The sequence below is a fragment of the Macrotis lagotis genome, chromosome 1 (assembly GCF_037893015.1).
Source record: "Macrotis lagotis isolate mMagLag1 chromosome 1, bilby.v1.9.chrom.fasta, whole genome shotgun sequence".
Taxonomy (NCBI): Eukaryota; Metazoa; Chordata; class Mammalia; order Peramelemorphia; family Peramelidae; genus Macrotis; species Macrotis lagotis.
In genome coordinates this window covers 343,151,474-343,174,017 of record NC_133658.1, presented here as the reverse complement: position 1 = coordinate 343,174,017, position 22,544 = coordinate 343,151,474, and the positions used below count along the sequence as shown (strand labels likewise).

Here is a 22,544-nt window from a genome sequence, read left to right as displayed (position 1 = left end):
AATAGCAAACCACTCCAGTATCTTTGCCATGAAAAAAAATAGGATCATCGAGAATTGGACAGTCTTGAAAAATGACTGAGCAACAACTAAATGAGATAGCTTGTAAGGGCTCTGGAGCTGTAGAAATGACATCATTATCACGACAGAAGTATTACTCCGATTCCTAGCAGTCCTCACCTGGGAACGTTTCTGCACATCTCTAGGATTCGGGTCCCCCACCCCATCCTCCCCAGTCGATTTCTCGGATTCCTCTCCCACCCAATGACGCTTCTCCGATCGGTGATTGCGCCTCCCCAGGCCCCGCCCTCATTATGCCCTGGACGTAGCGGGTTCCCCACCTCCTCTCCTCCTCTGCTTGGGGCTGGCCCTTCCTCCTCCTTCCTCCTTCCTCCTTCCTCGGGCCGCAGCCCGGCTGAGGCCGCATTGGGCGGTGAGTGGAGCCAACGAGGGTCGGGAGGGAGCTCGGGTGGCCGCGGTCCACCGGGGACCGGGAGCAAGCGACCGGCTCTGCCCCGGGCCCCCCGCGACCCCCGCCGGGGACAGCCCTGCAGCCTGCGCCCCGCTTCGCGACCTGGCCCCAGGCGGGGCCGCAGCACCCCCTCCCCAGGTATCTGCCCCTCTTCCCTCCGTCCAGTCCTTAGAAGGTGGGGAACCTTCCTGGAGGACCCCCCCTCCCGCAGCTGAAAGCTTCCTTTTCTTTTTTCCCTCTCTGGCCTTCCTCGTTTCCTGGCCCGGGGTCACTTTCGGCTTTCTGTTCTCCAACCCCCCCCTCCTCCCACACTTGGAGGTCCTTGATAATGATAGGCCTGACAACAACCCTCTTTGGGCCTGTTTCCCCAGTGTAAAACGAGGGAACCGAGCTCTGGATTCTTCAGGCCTCTTCCAGCCCTGATATTCGTTGGTCTAAGGTCCCTTCCACTGCTGACATTTTATCATCCGAGAGTTCTGAAATTTTGTGTTTTAAAGTCTCTTCCCAACCCTGACATTATGTATACTAAGATTTCTTCCAGTTCTGATATTATGTATTCTAAAATCTACTCCAGCTCTAATATGTTCTAAGATTCTTTGCAGTTCTGATATTATGTGTTCCTAGGTTACTTCCAGCCCTGAAATTATGTATTTATTTTAAGGTGTCCTCTAGCTCTAACATTCTGTGTCCTAAGATTATTTTCAGCTCTGACATTCTGTGTTCTAAAGTTCCTTCCAGTTCTGGCATTCTATGTTCTGAACTTTCTAATTCTAAATCCTGTGTTGCTATGAAAGACTTGGGTTCTCTGGGTCCTCCTCTAAGCCCAACCATGACAATCTCTTTTCAGATTCACTGGTGTTATTGCTATTCTCAGTGCCTGTTAGTTTTCCTCCCCCTCACCACTGGCCTCCCTATGGCACAGAAGAGATAAATTCATTTTACACCAGCCAGAGTAGAGTAGAATTAAAAGACAGCTAAAACAGACTGAATAGACAAAAAAACAACTCAGAATTCATCATCTAGATGAAAATTGCAAAGGTTTGTTAAACACCAAACAGTGGTGGAGTTGATATGTCAGAGATTTAGGGTATGCAGAGCTTTTATACTGGGGCAAAGTAACTCCTAGGCTGAGATAGGAAGGGAAAGATTAACAAATGGTAACTGTTCCAAGCAAAGGTGAATGAGTCCAGAAAGGGCTGGATGACCCAGGGTTGGGGGGGAGTAACTCAGTTTGGGGATGGAAGATAGAGAAGTAGAATTTGTGAGGATAATTAGTCTCCAATTATAAGATTGGCCTTTGCTCACAATAGGGAGCTTAATAAATGTATGATGAACTGAAAAGATGAGACAAGGCTATAGAGTGCCCTTTAGCATCATTTATTTATATTGACACCATATTTTAGAAGGGATATTAAGATAAAGATATGGATAGCAGGGATATAGAGCTAGGCTTTTCTCAGGTGATAGGGAACATGAAAAGTCTCAGATCTGGTCTAGGGCTGTGCATTAGAAAAGTAACTCTTGGTTGAGTATATTGGCTAAAACACTCATTTGGAAGCTTTTATAAAAGACCAATGAGGTTTGATAGGGATTGCCTAGGGAAGATTTAGAAGAAAGGAAGGGGATGGCTGGGAAAGAGAAAATATTTTGGAGCTGAAATCATCAAGACAATATGGTACTAAGAAATAGAGTGGTGGATCAATTTAGGTACACAATACACAATAGTAAATGACCATGCTAATCTCATGTTTGATAAACCCAAAGATCCAAGCTTTTGAGACAAGAACTTAACTATCTGACAAAAACTACCAGGAAAACTCGAAAGCAGTTTGGCAAAAATTAGGTATAGATCAACATCTTACATCATAGCTTAAGGTCAAAATGGGTAAATGATTTAGACATAAAGGGTGACATTATAAATAGATTAGGGGAGCATGAAATAGTTTACCTGACATATCTAAGGATAAGGGAAGAATTTATGACCAAACAAGAGACAGAACACTATTAGATGAAAAATAAATAATTTTGATTACATTAAACTAAAAGGGATTTGCACAAACAAAACAAATGAAGGCCAAGATTAGAAGAAAAACGGAAAACTAGGGGGAAATTTACAGCAGGTTTCTCTAATAAAGGCTTCATCTCAAATACATAGGGAACTGAAGCAAATTTGTAAGAATACAAGTCATTCCTCAGTTGATAAATGGTAAAAGCATATGACTGAACAGTTTTTTAGATGAAGAAATCAAAGCTTTCTATAGTCATAAAAGAAATCATGATTGATTAAAGAAATGTAGATTAGAACAGTTCTGAGATACTACTTCTCACCTATCAGATTGCCTAATACAGCAGAAAAGTGACAAATGTTGGAGGGGATGTGGGGAAATTAGGATATTAATGCATCTATGTTCAAAGAGCTATGAAACTATGCATACTCTGACTCATCAATATTACTATTAAAGATTTATACCCCAAAGAGATTTAAATTTTTTTCAAAACAGAAGAAGGAAGGGAGAGAGGGAGAAAATTTGAAACTCAAAATTTTAAAAAACAAATGTTAAGGGCAGCTAGGTAGCTAAGTGGATAGAATGCAGGCCCTGGGGTCAGGAGGACCTGAGTTCAAGTTCAGCCTCAGATACTTGTCTAGTGTGTGACCTTGGGCAAGTCACTTAACCCCATTGCCTTAAAATAAATTAAAAAAACCATGTTAAAAATCATTTTATGTATAATTGATGAAAAATACAATATTTAAAAATATAGCAAACAAAAGAAAGTACTTGGCTAACAATTGGATGTGGGAAGAGAGGGAAAAATAAAAAATAACTTGGACATTTCAAAGCAAAAATTGAAGAACTTACTCCCAGACTAAAGAAAAATAACTTTCGGATTTTCCTATTCCAGCATTATCTCCCTCATCCTTCCTTATAAGCTAGTTAACCTGAGTTTTCCCATTGCTTCTAGGGTAAAGAGGAGTTCTAGATGATCTCTCCACAGACTAAGCCTGCTGATTCTATCTGAGTGGTATGGGCAAAGTTCAGCCTGATGGAAGAGAAGACCAAGAAAGGTAGTGTATGGGGTTCAGTGTTGGAAGGCCTGGGTTCAAGACCCAGATTTGACATTACCCAGATGAATGTTGTTGAGTCATTTTATTCCTGTTGAACTCTCCATGATTCATTTGGATTTCCTTTGCAAAGATACTGGAGTGGTTCACCATTTCCTTTCCCAGCTCATTTTATAGCTGAGGAACTGAGGCAAATGGGATCAAATGACTTGTCTAGAGTCACACAGTGTCAGAGGTGGGATTTGAAGTCAGGTCTTCTTAACTCCAGGATCCTATTCACTGTGACAGCTAGCTGTATGCCCTTGGGCAAATTATTTCCCTTGTCTGATTTTCAGAGGGTAATAGTATCAAACCTTTCTACCTCATAGGATTGTTGGGAAGAAAATCCTTTTTATATGTAAAAGTAATAGGGATTTGGGAATTGCTGTTGTTGTTGTTGTTAGTTTTGTAAATAGGGTCATAATCTGTGAAATAGTTGGTGATTGAGAAGGGTTTAAAGCCTGGAAGAACTGAAAAGGGTTTTGAGTGGGTAACTGGGGATCTCTTCAGACTTAAGTCTTCCATTTCTACTTCCTAGGACTGGGTGGGATTTAAAGAGGTCAGGATTAACCTTTAATTCTCCCAAAGACTTCATATAGTTCACTTTTATCCCTTTGGAAATGCCAAGCCTCCATAACCCTGATCAAGTTTAGAGTTTAGGGACTTCTGAAAATACATTCCTGCCTCTAAATAGAGAACAAAAGACCCTTTCCCCCAGATGAACTCCTTGCCCCAGATGAAGTTTGCCTTACTATCTATCTCACTCTTATCCCTCATCCCTTTTGCAGTGGAGGAGATGGCCCTGAAGCTAACTCGGGCTGTGGCCGGTGGGGATGAGAAGATGGCAGTGAGCTGTGCCACCTGGCTGGCAAAGCAGAAGCCTCTACTAACATTGCAGCTTAAATCAGAAGTCTATCCCAAACAGGAGATCAAGTGAGTTCTGGGCAATATAGACTGGATGGAAGAGAAAGCATGTGAAATGGTCTTGGAGGTGGGGGTAATGAATTGATTTCTGAGGGAATTCTAATTACTGTCTCTGTTATTTTGGGCAAATGACTACCTCTTGGGGCCTCATCTAAGGCCTTTATAAGTAAGATGAGGGCTTGACTGAGATGATTATAAGCATTTGTTAGGGCCTCAGACACTTGTTAGCTTTGTGGCTCTTAGACAAGCTGTTTGCCTCAGTTTCCTCATCTGTAAAATGAGGATAATCATTAGCACATATCTCCAAGAATTATTCTGAGGATAAAATGAGATAATATTTAAGAAGAAATTTACTTTAAAGAGCTATGTAAAAATGCTAACTATAATAATTATTATTATTTATTATAGTCTTTAAGATCCTTTCCACTCTTGAGTTCTGGCTTTCAGATAGGATAGAAGGCAAGCAAGTATTAGAATAGGTTAAACAGGTTAAAAAAAAGGTAGGGAAAATTTGGATTCTGTCCTTTATTCCTAAGGGAGAGACCAATGTGGGACAAAATTTCAAGAAGAGTTTATCCTAAAAGATGCTGAGGAGTAGACTTGATTTTAGCTCAAGAGACAGGAGAACTTCCCAGTCCAAGCCCTGTAATGCTTGCTTTCCTAGCTGGGGATGCCTCTGGTCACTAATCCCTTAAAAGGACAGAGAATCTTCTGCCTTTGCTCTAGCACAGATACCAAGGACAGGGTCACCCAAACTATATAGCTAGATTCCTTCCTCAGTTGGGCTATGGAATAAGTGAGTCTGTCCTACATCTCTGGGCAAATGTCATTCAGAGAATTGTCCAGATTTGGACACTGTATTTTAGTAGGGATATTGAGGCACCAGAGCATAGTTGATAAAAAGTTCCTTTTGAAGTCGCTAAGATCTGAGTACAAGCTCCTTTTCTGCTACCCACTGGCTGTGGGATCCTGATCAAGTTGTTTAATCTCCTAGGCAACTTTCTGAAGGATAGAACTTGTGCAACAAGGGGTGACTCTGCATTGGTAGTTTCCTTATTGGGGAATACCTTATACCTATAAAATCAGAATTCTAGAGCTCTCTACCTCCTAAAAAAAGGACATACTATCCAAAGCAAGATTAGAGGGATAAGAGAAGAGTAGAAATCAGGTCCTGGAGGGGAGAATAGCAGAGACAGAGAATATGAAAGAGAAAGAATGAGAGACAGAGAGAAACCAGAAAAAGGAGAGACATCTACAGATACAGTGAGAGAAAAAGAGAGGGAAAAAGAGGGAAAAGAAGTGAATGGAAAACAGAGAGTATCTGTCAGTCTGTCCATGTGTCTTTATGCAGTGCTGCTCTTGTTAGGGTGAGGCTTAAAGTGAGTCATCATAGAACCTGTGACTTTTAACAATGTTGTCTTTCTGTAATACTTTATTTTTGTACATTAAAGAATCACATTCAATTTCCCAGTGCCCCATAAGGGATGAGGTCAGATAATTTGCCCATGGTCACAGCTAAAATGAGGAAGAATCAGGACTAAATACTAGGATTCTCCCCTGGGCAGTCAGCTGCTTTTACTGCTGGGATCTATGTCCCTGGATGTCTAAGTGCATGTTTATTTGTTCCAAGAAAGGTGGGCTATGACTTCATGTGTGTCTGTGATAGGAGTACAAGGAGAAAGGAGATTATTTCTTATGTTTCTGAGTGGTGGCCAAAACTTTTCTTCCCAGTGACAACATTGTCTCCCCACAGGTTGTGGGTGGGTGTGGAGGATGCCCAGATGCACACTCTTCACATCTGGCTGATGGTTCGGCCCAACATGACAGTGGCTTCTCTGAAAGATATGGTATGAAGAACTGGGGCTGGTGACCAAGGCTGGGGTTTGATAGATTGGTTTCTAGGTAGCCAGAATATAGGCTTGATCACGTAATCAATCTGGATTACTTCTTCAACCTGAAACTGAACTTAGACCCAATCCTCAAAGGCACTATGAGGTTGGGGATTGAGGGAAAAGTGAAGGGGTATGGAAAGCTTTCTTGGAAAGCTTGGAGTTGTCTGACATCAGAAAAAAATATGACTTTTTTCTCCTTCTCCATCCCTCATCCTTCCTGTCCGTAATACAAACTCCCCAATTACCTCTCCTCCCCTTTCCTATCCTCTTTCTTCTTCTCTCCTCCCCATCCCAATCTTTTCTGTTTTCTCTCTCTCTCATTTCTTCCTTTACTTATCTTTCCTATTCTCTCTGCTCTCTCTCCCTTTCCCACCCTTTTTCCCCCCCATGATTTGTTTTTTCTCCCAACTTCTCTCATCCATCCTCTTTTTTCCTTCCCTCTTCCTCCTCTTTCTCTTCTGCTTTCCCACCTTCTTTCCCTCTCTTATTTTTATCCTTCTCCCCACTGGCTAGGTCTTTCTGGACTATGGCTTTCACCCAAGCCTGCAGAGGTGGGTAATTGGCCAGCGGCTGCCTCGTGATCAGGATACTCTGCATTCCTATGGGGTGAGGCAAGATGGCGACAAGGCTTACCTCTACCTCCTATCTGCTCACCATACCCAGCTTAGCCAGCAGGAGTTAGAGCGGCAGCGGCAGCTACGAGTTCTAGAAGGTAAAAGTTCTGGGTGCCAGTTCTAGGCCCCAAGGCTGACTCAAGGGATAGCTGGGAGGGTACAAAGGCATCTTCCATCCTGTCCACATAATACATAGCTAGATTACTTAGATTGGGAGCCAGGAAACCAGTACTGAATTCTGTTTCTGCTTTCCCATGACCTTGAGTAGCTAACTCCTACTCTCTGTTTTTCTAGTTCTTAATTTGTAAAAGAGGCAGTAACACTAAGGCCTTTTTCCAGGCAAAGGAAAGAGGAATTATAAATAAAATGTGTGCTACCAAATGGATGAACCATGATGAGGGTGGGTGTGCAGATGGGGATGCCTCTGATGCCTCTTCTCCTTTGCAGACTTGGGCCTCAGAGACCTTTCTCTACAGTCTCGGGGTCCACAAGAGCCCAGAGCAGTGGAATCTCAAGAAAAAGTCTCTTCTGAGGATGCTGGAACTATTGCTCCCTCTACTGTGGAAGCAGCCCCTGATCCCTCTGTGGTAAGGGATTAACTCTGCTCCTGCCTGCCCTTGGGCATTCATCACTGAAACCCCCTTTACCAAGTCAATCTTCTTCTTGCCTTTTTCAGTCCTATTCATAGTATCAGTCAATCAAACATCATTGTTAAATGCCTGATATATGCCAGGTACTCTTCTTCTAGGTCCTAAAGATAAAATTATAAAGATTGAAATACTATGTATTGTTAGGAAGCTTAACATTCTAATAGAGGAGACAATGAGGAAGGTTATGTCTATAATGCTTTATAGACATACAGATTAAATGCAAAGAGAATAGATGCAAAGCAGTTAAATACAAGCTATTTGGGGAGGGGGGATGCCAGCAGGAGGGGGTTCAGGAAAGGTTTTCATGTAGAAGATGGTGCCTAAGCAATGTCTTGAAGGAAGAATTCTATAGGGTATAAGTTTGGAGGAAGGGAGTGTTTGGGGTGGGGTAGGGGTAGATAATTAATTCATTTTTGGATAGGTTGAGTTTGAGGTATTTCCAAGGCATCCAGTTTGAAATATCCAATAGGTAATTGGTGATTTGGGCCCAAAGTTCAGAAACTGGAGCTGGATATATAGATCTGGGAGTCATCTGTTAGTGATAATAATTGAACTCTGAGAATTGGTGTGTGTGTGTGTGTGTGTGTGTGTGTGTGTGTGTGTGTGTGTGTGTGTGTATAGAGAGAGAGAGAGAGAGAGAGAGAGAGAGAGAGAGAAGTCTTGAAGATCACTTGTAGTTGGTAACTTGATATGGATGACCATCTAGAAAAAGAGATTGAGAAGAAGTCCAAAAGTAGAGAGATATAGAGATATGTAGCTAGGTGAAAAGAGAACCTGGAGACAGTAGTCTCATGAAACTCCAGAGGATTTTCTCTATCGACTATGCCACCTACCAACCCCTACAAAAGGGGGAGATAATTTTATTTTGTTTTATTTCTTAGGAATATGACTGAGAAAGGAAGAGAAACATAGGACAGTATCTCAGATGGATGGTGGGTTCTAGTGAAGGTTTTTTAAAAGAATATTTTTAAGGAGTTGAACATGTTCAAAAGTAGGAAAGGAAATAGTAATTAGGCTTAACCCTCAGAAGATTAAGTCAAGCCCAGGAATTTAGGGAATCTAGGGAAGAGAACGAGTAGGAACAACCACCCCACTTAAAAATATAGCAAGAGGTAAAGCCTGATTCAATGCTCTAATCAGAAACTACAGATGAAAAATGAGTAACAATGTATGGAGGGGGATGACTGAGGTTGCAGTATACTGGAAAAGATGAGAGGGAATGGGATCAAGGTTAGTTGTAGAAGGATTGGCGTTGGCAAGAAGAGTTACCTCTTTGTCAGAAACTGCAGAAGAAAAGGAGAATCTAGGGGATAATAGCAAGAGATTTTAAGATGAGAAGCAGAAAAGATAGAGCTCACAATAATTAGCCTCAATTTTCTCAGGAAAGTAGGTAGATAGACTTTTGGCCAAAATAGCTATCTGAACAAAGAAGCAAGCTGCAGATCGCCTCACATCCACTCCAGCAAAAAACTGAAATTCATACCAAAAAGAATCAGGAAATTCAATGAAAAACTATACAAATGATTTCTTCCACCTTAGAACTGCACCAAAAGTCATTGAGCTACCCTCAGACAATTGGAAGAGGGGCTGCCAGACATTGGTGGCCCATAGCAACAAGGCAGGGGAGGACTAGAAATTTGTTTAGCTTATGAGACTTTGTGTCTGGAGACAGCAAGTACCAGGGTATTTGTAAACTCCAGAAGTCCTTATTAGATCTGGGGGATAGCAGCAATCAGAGTGGTCTCTAACACCTAGTCCTGAGAGCCAGGGAGGGTCCTGAAGAGCCGGTATTCAAAATCTCACAGAACCTGGGTTGAGGGTGGGCAGGCTTAGCCCTCAGAAGATTAAGTCAACCCAGGAATTTAGGGAATCTAGGGAAGAGAACAAGTAGGAACAACCACCCCACTTAAAAATACAGCAAGAGGTAAGCCTGATCCAATGCTCTGATCAGAAACTACAGATGAAAAATGAGTAAATCAAAGAAGACACTAATCTAAAGCAAAAATTATTGTGAATCTAGATATCCAAAAAGAAGGAGCAAAAGGCTCCAAAACAACTTCAAGCACAGAATCGTTTTTAAAAAATGGATTTTTCATAAGAATTACATGAATATCTAGAAGAAATGAAGCAAGACATTAAAACATGGAATAAAAGCTCTGGAAAGAAGAATAAATAGTTTAGAATGGAATAAAATATAAATTTTGCCTGAATAATAGATTCTTTGTAAAATGGAATGTACCAAACAGAAAACATTGACAAAATGACATAGCAAAAAAAAAAATAAGAATAAAATAAAAATTTCTTTCATAGAATATATATCTAATGTAAAAGAACAACTGGACTTGGAAAACAAATAAAGGAGAGATAATTTAAGAACTATTGAATTCTCTAAAAACCATGTTTTTGACATGGGGAGAAAAGCCTGGACATGTGAAAAATGCTCAGACCTATTAGAACAAGAGGGCAAAATGAAAATATGAAGAATTCACTGGTCATCTCCTTACTCATTCCCCAAAGTCCCAGGAATGAGTGCTATATCAACATCTAGATACCTCCCAAATCCATCCCAGATAACAGAAAAATGTTCCAAGTATCCAGAAAGACTTCAGGTAGCCTGAAGTTGGGATCACATAAAACCTGGAAGATTTTAGGAAAACTAGAGATCTTGTGGTATTCCAAAAGGTAAAATATATAAGCTTACAGCCAATAGTTTCATTACTTTGAGGTGAAAATGGATGTTTAATGAAATAGAAGACTTTCAAATATTTCTGATAAAAAGCTCATTGCTGAGTAGGAACTTTTAATTGCAAACATGAGAGTTAAGAGGAAACCTAGAACAATTACATTTCTTTTTAGCATATGGAAGGGGCTGTATTTAATGCGGTAGTGCTAATATTCCAAAGGAGGAAAAGAAGTATTTTTTCAGAACCTTAAAAAAAAAGAAAGCAAAAACAGATCTCCTAGGGGTGGATTAGTTCTGATCAGAGGATTTTAGGGGTGGGGGGTGAGGGAGAGGAAAATAAATTGATTTATAGAAAAGAAAAAGAAAAGAGTAAAACATACTTTTCTCATAATTGAGTCTTCAACATGGAGAAAGGGATAGAGGGAAAAGACACCAGATAAACCTCACTTTTAACTGAAATAGATGAAAGACTGGACACTCACAATTTGGTGTAGAAATACATTAATCTTAGCAGGAAAACAAATGAGGATGACAGACATTAAGAAGGGGGTGAGTGGGGGCAGAGACAGTGATAAGCAGAACAAACTTCCTGACCCTGAAAAAGAATGAATTAAAAGGAAAAGTAACCTAAGCAGTGCCTATCCATTTGAGAATGGCTGAAAAACTGTGGTATGTGAATATAAAAGAATTTTACTGTTCTATAAGAAATGACAGAAGAATTATAGGGAATGCTATAGAATCCAGTAAGCAGAACCAAGAGAATAGTTTTAATAAGAACAACATTGCTTAAGAAAATGACTTTGAAAAACTAACAAACTGATCAAAACATTGACCAACCCTATCTCCAGAGGACATAGGAAGCTTGCAATCTACCTCCTAAAAGAAAAGTGATGGATTCAAGACTCAGAATGATACACACATTTTTGATCATGGTGTCTTTGTGTATTCATTTTTATTAACAATGATTATTTATTACAAGACTTTTTTTCTTTCAGTTTTTAAATTTGTGGTGGAGAGATAGAAGATGATTAATAATACTGGTGGCCCCTCAAATGAGGACCATCAAAATCTGTTTTAAAATGCGTAGAAGATGTCAAAATGCAGTTAAAAAAGAAACCCAGACAAGGATAGTTTTGAAAGTACCATGTGGAAATTATCATTTACTTTAAAAAATGCTTTGAAATAGAGATGCATGGTTTCATAAAGTCTTTGTGATCTGCTGTATATGTGATACTGCTTTTTTTTTTGGTGTCTAAGTTCAAAATAAAAGAAATTTTAAAATTAAGTAAGAAGTAAGGCCTTAAACCAGAGTCTTGAGAGAAGGTTTGGAATAACTTCTTTGGGGGAGTGAGAGAGATGAAATGTTAGAAAGCTATGGTCAGATGGGAGAACATCACTTATGAGCTAATGGTGAGCTAAGTATGTGACCATCCCAATATGTAGTTGAAGTAGAGTAAAATGTAGGTCAAAGGAATTGAGAGATTAAGAAATATGGATGTTGAAATTCCCTTGTATTAGGCTGGGAGTTGAAGAAAAGGAGACGATGAACGTCAGGTGCTGAAGTGAAGAGGAAGGAGAATAACCTGGGGGCTGGTACTCAGCAGCAGCCACCAAAATCTGGACTGGTGGACTATTTTATCATACCCTCCTTCCCTCTTCCTGCCCAGGCTGGCTGGGAATGTCCAGGGTGCACTTTTGTCAACAAGCCCACCAGGCCAGGCTGTGAGATGTGCTGTGAGGCTAGACCTGAAGGTTACCAGGTGCCCAGCTCCTACCAGCCAGACGAAGAGGAGCAGGCACGGCTACAGAATGAGGAAGATGGCCTGCGGCAGTACCACCTGGTAGGTCAGGGAGGACCCCAGAGTCTTTTGGAAATGTCCAGGCTGGGGTCACTCCCTCTATTACCCTCTTTTGAACCCCTCAGGAGCAGATCTGTCCCACACCAAGGAGATTTCTCCAAGCCCTTGCTTTGACCACAACATAAAAGAATTATGTGGATTGAGAAGTCATTGGGTCCTAAACCTTAATGGTCTGTAGGCTGAGACTTATGAATTTATTTGTTTTGCACATTTTTCATGGCAATGGCTGCTTTCTGAGCCTGACCCTCAAGAAAGCTGCCTCTGTAATCAACACCAGAAGACCCAAGTTCAATTCTAGATTCTAGCCCTAAATGTAGCAATGGAGCACACCCTCTCTATAAATTGTGCTTCCCTATATAGCCTGACTGATCTGTTTTTTTAGCTGGCATATCATACTACTGACTCATATTGTTGGGGCTTGTGGTCAACCCAAACCCTCAGTCTTTTTCACATAAATTTCTATATGGCCAGATTTTCCTCCTGTGTGAGTGCAGGGTTTTTTTCTTTTAACTGAAAGTAGGACTTGAGTTGTGGAAATGGGAATACTCCTGGAATGAGAAGTTAGGACACTAAAACAAGGGTCCAGAGCAAACTAGTCCAGGAACCAAACCTTAGACCTAGTTTTATACTGCTTGGGATTTTTTTTTGGTTTGTTTTTGTAAGGCAATGGGGTTAAGTGACTTGCCCAAGGTCACTTAGCTAGGTAATTGTTAAGTGTCTGAGGTTGGATTTGAACTGAGGTCCTCCAGATTCCAGGACCGGTGCTCTAGTCACTGTATCACCTAGCTGCCCCTACTGCTTGTGAATTTTAAATAAAGTTTTATTGTATTTAAAAATACACCAAAAAAAATACAGAAGCTAATTCAAAGTAAGAATATGTACAAAACCAGACAAATAGCTTGATTTTGTGCTTGGGCTGTGTAAGCCACCTTCACCAAGTTGTTGAATCCTTGGAAATACCAAACTCAATATGTGATTGTGGGCAAACCACTTTTCCTTTCTTAGCTCCTATTTCCTCATGTGTAAGAAAAAAAGGATTGAATTAAAGTTTTTCTAAGATCCTACGAAGCTCTGACATTCTGTATTTTTTAAGAAAAATATTTTTAAAGCAATTTTTATTTATATTTTTTGTTTTCATATCACCAGCATCTCATGTCTTTTCAGGTATGTTTTTCAATATCTTATTGTGGTCACTATGTAGATTGTTTTATTTTTTACTTTATTTTATTCTATTTTTAGGTTTTTGCAAGACATATGGGGTTAAGTGGCTTGCCCAAGGCCACACAACTAGGCAATTATTAAGTGTCTGAAACCGGATTTGAACCGATGTACTCCTGACTCCAGGGCTGGTGCTTTATCCACTGCGCCACCTAGCTGCCTCATTGTTTTATTTTTTAAAAAGATAATTGCATTGATATCTTTTGTTTTTTATGTTGCCTATCTTACCCCCAAATCCCTATCCAGCCCCCTTCCCAGAGAGTCTTCTCTTAAGATAAAGAATAAAAAAGAGGAGGGAAATTTCATCAAAATTAATGAGCCCATCAAAAATGTCTGATATTATATGAAATATTCCATACCCATAGTGTCTCACCCCCACAAACAAGAGGGGCAGATGTGGTTGGAGGCCAAATTTGTTTATTAACATTGTTTCTTGGAATTTAGTTATGTTTATTTCAATGCTGCTCTATTTGCATTGTTGTAGTTGTGATGGAACATTTTGCTCTGGAACAGAGCTAGGGACGGCTAGGAATGCAGTGGATAGAGCACTGGCCTTGGAGTCAGGAAGATGGGAGTTCGAACTCAGTCTCAGACACTTGACTCCGAACTAGCTGTGTGACCTTTGTCAAGTCATTTAACCTTGACTGCCACCCATCTAGGGCCATCTCCAGTCATCCTGATCCATATCTGGCCCCTGGACCCACATGGCTCTGGAGGAAAAAGTGAGGCTGGAGACTTAGCACTGTACTGCCTCACTCAAATCCAATTCATGTGTTTGTCATGGTCATCACTTCCCTGATGTCATGATCTTCTTTGAAAATGAAGGATATGGGGTGGCTAGGTTGAGCAATGGATAAGAGGACCGGCCCTGGAGTCAGGAGTACCTGAGTTCAAATCTGGTCTCAGACACTTAATAATTACCTAGCTGTATGGCCTTGGGTAAGCCACTTAACCCCATTTACCTTGCAAAAACCTAAAAGAAAACAAGAAAATGAAGGACAAACAATATCCTTCATATCCATCACTTCTCATAGGGCAATAATGTCCCTTCTCATCCACCTCCAGTCCATGGCACCTTATAGTTCTTTGTTGTCACAAAAAGTACCTCTATAAATATTTGCATAGGTGGGAAATTTTTCCAAAGCTCTTCTCATTGACTTCCAGTCTGACATTCTCTATTCTCAGGACTTCTGTTTCTAGCAATCTTAGAACCCTGTCAAAAGAAATTAATCTGGGAAGGGAAAGGAGAAGGGTGTTAAGGGAAAATGTGGGCTATGTAAGAATAAAAAATCAAAAAAAATTTTAATTAAATAACAATGAACTGAGACTATTCCGATCTGATGAACCCATGCTGACTCCCAGGTGATCCTGCTTCTTCTCAGGAACCCTAGCTCTCTCTGGCTATGACTCCTCTCTCTCCTTTGCTCAGAGGAAGCAGAAGCAGCAGGAAGGGAACTACCTTCAGCTCCTGCAACTGGACCAGAGGAGCCTCGTGCAGAGCACGGAGGCAGTGGAATGCCCAATCTGCTACTCGTCCCTGGGGCCTGGCGAGGGAGTTGTCCTGAGAGAGTGCCTGCATTCCTTCTGCAAGTACGGCCGGGCTCCTTCCCCTCTCCCCAACATCGGGCTGGCCTGGGCTATTCCCTGCTGATGGCCAAGTCCAGCCCTGGACCTGGAAGGAAGAGTTTTATCCCTAGGGGTATTTAGGAGGTTGAGGGTATGAAATAGAGAGGGTAGGATGGTACTGCCCTTGCTCCCAGAATCCCAAAAGCTCAGGTAGAAGGGTCCAAAGGTCACCCAGAGCCATTGGTGCCTGGAGGAGGAGTCCCCCCACCCCCAGTATCCCAGACAAGTAGACTATTCGCAAACTGCTAATGATGGAGAGCTCACTACTTACAGAGGCAGTCTGCTCTGCTTTGGACTAGCTGTAATTAGTAGGAAATTGTTACTTATATCAAATCCCATACTTTGTCCCTGTATCTTTCCCTCCTATCAGCACTGGTTCCTTGTTCTTGCTTGAACCTAGTGAAAGATAGCAGCCATAGCCCCTTAAATTTCTTCTACAGATTAAATAACCCTAGAGCCTTATAATAACAGCAATGACAACTCACTTTGCTGCACAACTTTGAGTTTACAAATTGCTTCCTTTATAACAATTGGGTGAGGTAGACGTCTCAAGTGTTATCCCCATTTTGTTGATATAAGCACTGAGTCTTAGTACTAAAGTATGGTGTCAAGGGTATAGGCTGTAGAGTCAAGGGGTCTTGTATTTGAATCCTACCTCTCACACTATGTGATCTCTGGCAAGTCTTAACCTCTTCAGATTTCAGGTTTTTTTCAATCTGTGAATTGGGAATAACAGTACTTACCTCCCTGAGTGACTGAGAATCAAAATTGATATTTATTTTAGCTATTATTGTTAATCTTTTCCAGATAAGTATTAATTAACTAATTGGTTGGTTAGTTAATTGATGTCCTGTTTCTTATCAGATTAGGGATTTGCCCCAAGTGTCCTGATTCTAACTATAGAAAGCATTTTACTGTACTTTTTTTAAACTTCTGGGGCCAACCGTGGCTCTCCTTTCCTTATTTCCCTCTCCTCCTTTTCCTCAACTCCTTTGCCAGGGACTGCCTTCAGGGCACAATCCTGAATAGCCAGGAGGCTGAGGTGTCCTGCCCCTACATTGACGATACTTATTCCTGCCCAGGAAAGCTGCAGGAGCGAGAGATCCGAGCGGTAAGGTCTGGGGTAGGGCCATCTCAGGGGCTAAAGATTAGGAAGGGACCAGGGACTTTGGGGAACTCACAACCTCTGTCTGTGGCAGCTGGTGGTACCATGAATAGAGCACCAGACCTGTAGCCTAAAAGACCTGAATTCAAATCCAGTCTCAGACACTAGCTGCATGACCTTGGGCAAGTCACTTAATCTGTGTGCCTTAGTTTCCTCACTTGTAAAATGGGGATAATAATAATAGCACCTTACAAGATTGCTGTAAGGGTCAAATGAGTTAATTTGTTAAGCACTTAGCACATAATTGGCCTTATAGAAATTTAAATATCATTATTATTTTCAGACAGTGGTACTATTGTCTGGTCACTAGTTGTGATCAAAACCCATCAAAACCCTGAATAGAGGGAGAACAAAGACCTAGACCTGTCCCTTGTCCTCAGGAAATTGCTAGTCTTGTTGAGGAGACAAGACCCACATACACATAGGGTCAGAGTTCTATTGAGGTGTGTGATTCACATTCAGGACTGTGGGGGCTCAGGAAGAGGAGAGGTCACTGGAAACTGAGGTGGTCAGGGAAGCCTCCTTGGAGGAAAGTCTCCCAAGTTGGATCTTGAATGAATACTATTCAGAGAGGAGGAAGTTGTTACAGGATAGTAGTTCAATTGAGTATCGTAGAATTCTAGAATCTCAGATTCAGAAAAGGGAACTCAGAGGTGGTGGGGTACAGTGGAAGGAGCTATAGATTTGGAATGAACTTAAGACCTATGATCACGTCCTGGCTCTGCTGCCTGCTATTTGGGCAAGTCACATCTCTGGCCTTTGGTTTTATCATCTGTTGAGTGGGGAGCAGAGGGATGGACTAGGTGATCTTTTAAGGACAGCTCTAGATCTATGTTCCTGTGATTCTTAATGATAATTCTGACCAGTAGCCATTTAAACCTTCATAGGAAAAGCTTCCAGGATGGGAAGACCCTCCTTTATGGGGAAGCCTTTGGGACAGCATTAAAATGTCAAATTACAGATTAATGGAGACCTCAGAGGTGGGTGGAGTTGATCTGGGAGGGCTTACTGGATGGGTGATTGGTGAGATAGGATGCTTGGAAAAAGCAGAGAGGTGTCTGAGGCAGACGGCCTCCTCAGTGAGGGTGAGTTATGATGGCAGCTCTTGAGCTCAGAGGACTATCAGCGCTTCCTGGACCTGGGCATTTCCATCGCTGAGAACAGAAGTGCCTTCAGCTATCACTGCAAGACCAATGACTGCCGAGGCTGGTGCTTCTTTGAGGATGATGTCAACGAGTTCACTTGTCCCGTGTGTGGGCATATTAACTGCCTACTCTGCAAGGTCAGGATCCCCACCCTATCCCACATCCCACGTCCAACCTAAGAGAGCTCCAATATCCCCAAACCTATCCTGCCCCCATACCTGCCAAGGATCTCACCTGCTCTTGTCCATTCATTGCCTATGTTTTGGGAGTAGGGAAGGGGAAAAAAAGGCCAAGCCCATTTCCTACCCAGAGTAGAACAGAAGCATCTTCCTAAATGAAGGAACTGAAGCCCAGATTTAAGGGGAAGGAGGGTAGAGGAACAGGATGAAGTAAGGTCCAGTGTCATGACCCTTTATTTTACTGTCACAAATATACATGGGGCAGTTACTGTGGGAGCCAGCAAGAAAGAAGCAAGTGGCTCTTTTAGGTAGTACCAAAGCAAAACAATGCCTCTAGTACCCCAAGAAAACACTGAATTCCACCATAGGACATTAGGGTCTTATATTCCCTCTTCTCCTTTTCCTCAACTCCTTTGCCAGGGACTGCCTTCAGGGCACAATCCTGAATAGTCAAGAGGCTGAGGTGTCCTGCCCCTACTGAGACAGATAGTGTGGCTAAAAGGGGTTCTTTATCTGGGCTCTGTGATCTTATTTTTAAAACATGTGAATATTTCAAAATAATTTGTTTCCTTGCAGTACTATAGATTTTATTTTAAACATGTAACAACATTTAAGAAGGGCTTCACCAGACTGTTCAAATGGAATCTATGATACACAAAATATTTAATAACTCTTGGTTCTAGAGACAGTCTTAGAGGCTTGAACATCATCTCTAGGGATGACCAGGGAGTTTGGTGAATGAACTCTTTTACGCTGAGAAAGTTGGGATGGAAGAAAATTCAAAAAAGGGATGCTGATGGGAACTATGCCCCACTGAGGTGTCTCACTGGCTGCTGCATAGAGGTCACAGATAGGTGAACATACTGGCTCCAGGGTTTTTCCTACTTAGCAGAATGCCCTGCTGAGTCCCAGAGCTAGGATCTCAGACTAGAGGGAAGAGCAGACCAATTTCCAGGAGACAGATTGATCCACCCTTTCCCTCCACCCACAGGCCATTCATGAGAACATGAATTGTAAAGAGTACCAAGATGACCTTGCCCTGAGGGCGCAGAACGATGTAGCTGCCCGGCAGACCACAGAGATGCTCAAGGTGAGGGTAGGGATGGGCACCCAGTCCTAGGCCCTTCCTCTTTCCATACCTATTTTTCCATCTGTAACATGAAAGGGGCTAGGCTCAATGATTATCTTTCTGGTTCTAAAATGAAATGGCTATAATTCAGGGAAGAAATAGAATTTGAATTTGGAAGCCTTGGAGGGTAGGTAGACTGTGGCTAATAATGATAATGGCTCACGTTTCTAAAAGTGATTTAAGATTTACAAAGCACTAGCCTCACAACTGCTTTATCCCCATTTTATAAATGAGGAAAATCAATGTTCAGACAAATTGAATGATTTGCAACATGTTCACTGAACTTGCATCTTAGCCAGGGCTCAAACTCTGGGGTTTCAATATGTAAAAAGCTAAGGAACTGGGGCCAATAAAACTGATGAGAGGAACAAGCATGAGTAAAGGTGAGGAGGTAGGAATTAAAATTAATGTAATAAAAACATAGGTGGTGCAGTGGATAGAGCACTGGTGCTGGAGTCAGGAGGACCTGAGGCAAATCCAATCTCAACACTTAATAATCGCCTAGCTGTGTGACCTTGTACAAGTCACTTAACTCCATTGCCTTGCAAAAAAAAGTTAAAAAAACATAGGTGATGAGAAGAAAAGGCATTGCATTGAGAGTTCAAAGATTTGAGTTTAAATTGTGATTCTTTTAGCATGCAGTATCACACACAATCTGTCTGACCTTAGGTTTTTCCTTCTTTCTGAACTTCATTTTTGCCATCTCTAAAATGACATAGTTGGACTGGATGACAATAATAGCTAACATTTAACAGCACTTTAATATTTACCAAGCACTTCATATAATCTTCACAGAAACCCTGGAAGATAGATCTCATGATTATCCCAATTTTATAGGTGAGGAAACTGAGACAGATAGTGGCTAAATGGCTTGCCAGGGTCACATAACTAGTAAGTGTTTGAGGCTGGATTTGAACTCAGGATTTTCCAACTCTAGATCTAATGCTCTGCCCCACTGTACCACCCAACTGCCTCTTGAGAGCTAAGGTCTCTTCTAATTTTAAATCCTAAAATCTTATGAAGCTTTGTTATAGAGGATTGTGGGATCCTGTACTTGGAGCCAAGAGAAATACAGAGTGATAATCCTTGTTCTCCATGAGTATGATATCAAATAGAGGAGAATTAATTATGTACATAAATAATTAGAATATCAGTTAGACTTTGTGATGGAGTCCTAGGTCACCCAGAGAGCCCTGGGGGAAAGGAAGAGGGATCCCTACAGCTGGGAGGAATAGGGGAAGTGACATAGGAATTGAGCCATAAAGGATGGACATGAACAATGTGGTGAGAGAAACAGGAGAAGGACCAGGCCAGCAAGAAGAAAAGTGATTGAAAGGTTCACTACTCATTTTCTAGGTGAGGAACTGAGATAGGACTAGTCACTAGGAGGTGAACAAGAGAACAATTATGGGTGCCCATGCTTTCTGTGGGCATTGAGCATGGGGTAGCCCAGAGAAGATCCCAAGACTGCAAATTAGTAGACTTGGCTTCTCATCTACACTGCCACTAAATCTTAATGTGAGGTCACTTTCTACTTCTGAAGCTTAGTTTCTTCATCTGGAAAATGTAGAACATAATCATTGGACTCACAGCTAAGGCTGTGTGATCAGGGCTTTGGCCTAGGGGATCAAAATTTAGTGGGCATTGACAGTACTTGAATCTCTTCAATAGGTAGAAAGAACTGAGCTTAGCACCTAGTTTAGAAAAATAGTTAAAATGGTAAGAAACCAGGTGGAGCACTTCTTTCTCTTTCTCCCTCACCCCAAATGAATTCCTCCCAGCCTTAGTCTGACCCTATTCCTTGTTACTTTGGCAGCCCCGCTAGATCCAGCATCATGGTGGTTGGGTTGGAAGCTTCTAAGACTCAGCTGATGTTGCCCAAAGGTCTGTCCATTGTGTTCACCCTTATAGTCCTCTGACCCATCCCCCAGCTGAATTTGTCAGGGCTACATTTTGTGGTGTCTTCTGCAGGGGAAATAACATTTCTGGTGTGAGTCTTGCAGGGTCATTGTGAGAGAAGCATTTTGTGTGACACACCATAGAAGAAGGAGCTATTGTTTTTAGCCAGCTGACTCTTGGGCTGATGACCCTAACAACCAGACTCTGTTACTGTGCCTGGTAGCTGATGCTGCAGCAGGGCGAGGCCATGCACTGCCCTCAATGCCAGATTGTGGTACAGAAGAAGGACGGCTGTGATTGGATTCGCTGCACTGTCTGCCTCACAGAGATCTGCTGGGTTACCAAGGGGCCGCGCTGGGGCCCTGGAGTGAGTCTTGGGACCCTGGGGCAGGCAGGGGCAGAGAGGGAGGCAAAGGGGCTTCCAGGGTCCAGGAAACCTAGTGGACAGAGTCCTGGGGAGGCCAGGTGTCTCCATTGCAGGGGAAATCCATGCAGTAGGTGTGCCCTTGGGTTTCTAAGACTGATAGGCCCTTGGAATGGGTAGGCTTTGGGGAGGGTCTGTACATAGCTGGCTTTTGGCAAGTGCTGTATTGTATAAACTCTCACTGGCATCCCTCAGTGAGTCCTTGAGAGCATAGAGAGCAAGCTACCTTGTTGCCCTTGCTTTTTTTCTCTCCCTTCTTTCTAGTTTGTTCATTTCCCCTAAAGTTCTTTTCTTCCTCTGTTAATCAGGGCGTTGGGGATACCAGTGGGGGCTGCCGCTGCCGGCTAAATGGAATCCCCTGCCACCCCAGCTGTCAGAACTGCCACTGAAGAGCCTTTGAGGAGACTGAGCAGAACCCAGCCATGACAGGATAGCCACCAGGCCACCAGGGCAAGACCAGCCCTCAGGGAACTGACCTTCCCAGCAGACATCCAACCCCATTTGCCACCTGCCACAGCACCACAGGCCCTAGTCCCAGCATAGATCAGGGATGCCTTGGATGCTGATTCTGGGGTGGGCCTGGGATGGGTGGGAAACTGTTGACTTCCTGTGCAACCAAAAGGCCATCATTGGGGAGAAACCAGAGGATCCTGGTGACTCTTGAGGGTCTGTGCTCATTCCAGTGCCTTTGTTCCTTTGGTGACTTTTGAATGGGCTTCAGCAGAACAGACTACCATCCCGCCTCTCTGCTGTTGTTACTGCCACTGCCTGATTCTTAGCTTTAGTCATGCTCTGGATAGCCAGCAACACTGAGGCTTCCCACCTTGAGCCTTAATCATCCACAGACTTCCCAACCAGGACATTCACCTGGCTACTGATTACCTAAATGTCATGGGGCATCATTACTTTATACCAGGCCCAGAGAGGGATCTTTGCTATTTCAAGCTACCAGAGTATGGAGACCAAGCCCCAGTTCCCCCTTTGTCCTGGGTCCCTGGATTACAGAAGAAAGAAGGTGTCTTCTGCCTGGGATAAAGCACCTGGACGTTCTCTATCCTATGTGTTCACATTAAAAGTTTTCTTTGGGGAACAGGACTCTGTCATCTTTAGGAGTATGTATATGCCAATTCATCTAGGGCAAAGCTTGGTAATACTTCTAATGGTCAAGAGAGTTTTTTAAAACTTAATCTGAGGAACAGCTAAGTGGTGCAATGAATAGAGCACTGGCCCTGGAGTCAGGAGGACCTGAGTTCAAATCCAGCCTCAGACACTTAATTACCTAGCTGTGTGACCTGAGGTGAGTTACTTAACCCCATTGCCTTGCAAAAACTAAAAAAAAATAAAAACCCAAAATATGCAACTTCAACTTCTTTGATCTCATCCCTAGTCCTGTCTTTTGGAGGCCACTAGAACCAAGGAACTACTTTGCTCATGATCCCAGAGGAAGTTAATGGCACAGCTGCATCTAGGCACTTCCCTTTTCTACATCAATCTTTTTCTTCCTCCCAGGATCTTGCTGAATGATCAAAGAGGGCACCTTTTGCTCTCTCCACCCACTGACCATTGCT

The 22,544-nt window shown here is 42.4% G+C and overlaps 1 protein-coding gene across 4 annotated transcripts; it reads left to right on the top strand.

Moving 5' to 3' along the window:
• Positions 1-328: 328 nt before the first annotated feature.
• On the top strand, positions 329-22,336 carry RBCK1 (RANBP2-type and C3HC4-type zinc finger containing 1). Of its 4 annotated transcripts, none has more exons than XM_074211822.1 (13): positions 329-430; positions 3,431-3,533; positions 4,358-4,502; positions 6,247-6,340; positions 6,899-7,097; positions 7,447-7,586; positions 12,000-12,173; positions 14,839-14,999; positions 16,035-16,146; positions 17,303-17,482; positions 18,516-18,614; positions 20,776-20,919; positions 21,285-22,336. In XM_074211822.1, the coding sequence occupies exons 2-13, from the start codon at positions 3,512-3,514 to the stop codon at positions 21,363-21,365; spliced, it is 1,551 nt and encodes a 516-aa protein (XP_074067923.1). In that variant the 5' UTR covers positions 329-430; positions 3,431-3,511; the 3' UTR covers positions 21,366-22,336. The 4 variants fall into 4 exon arrangements, with proteins under 4 accessions (XP_074067923.1, XP_074067925.1, XP_074067926.1 ...); XM_074211823.1 differs by lacking the exon at positions 329-430 and adding an exon at positions 463-607; XM_074211824.1 differs by lacking the exons at positions 20,776-20,919; positions 21,285-22,336 and adding an exon at positions 20,657-20,768.
• Positions 22,337-22,544: the final 208 nt, after the last annotated feature.

Coding starts and splice junctions, on each gene's coding strand:
- RBCK1 (XM_074211822.1), top strand. CDS start 3,512: ATGGAAGAGAAGACCAAGAAAG. Junction 7,587..11,999: donor CAGCCCCTGATCCCTCTGTG/GTAAGGGATTAA, acceptor CTTCCTGCCCAG/GCTGGCTGGGAATGTCCAGG. Junction 12,174..14,838: donor GCCTGCGGCAGTACCACCTG/GTAGGTCAGGGA, acceptor TCCTTTGCTCAG/AGGAAGCAGAAGCAGCAGGA.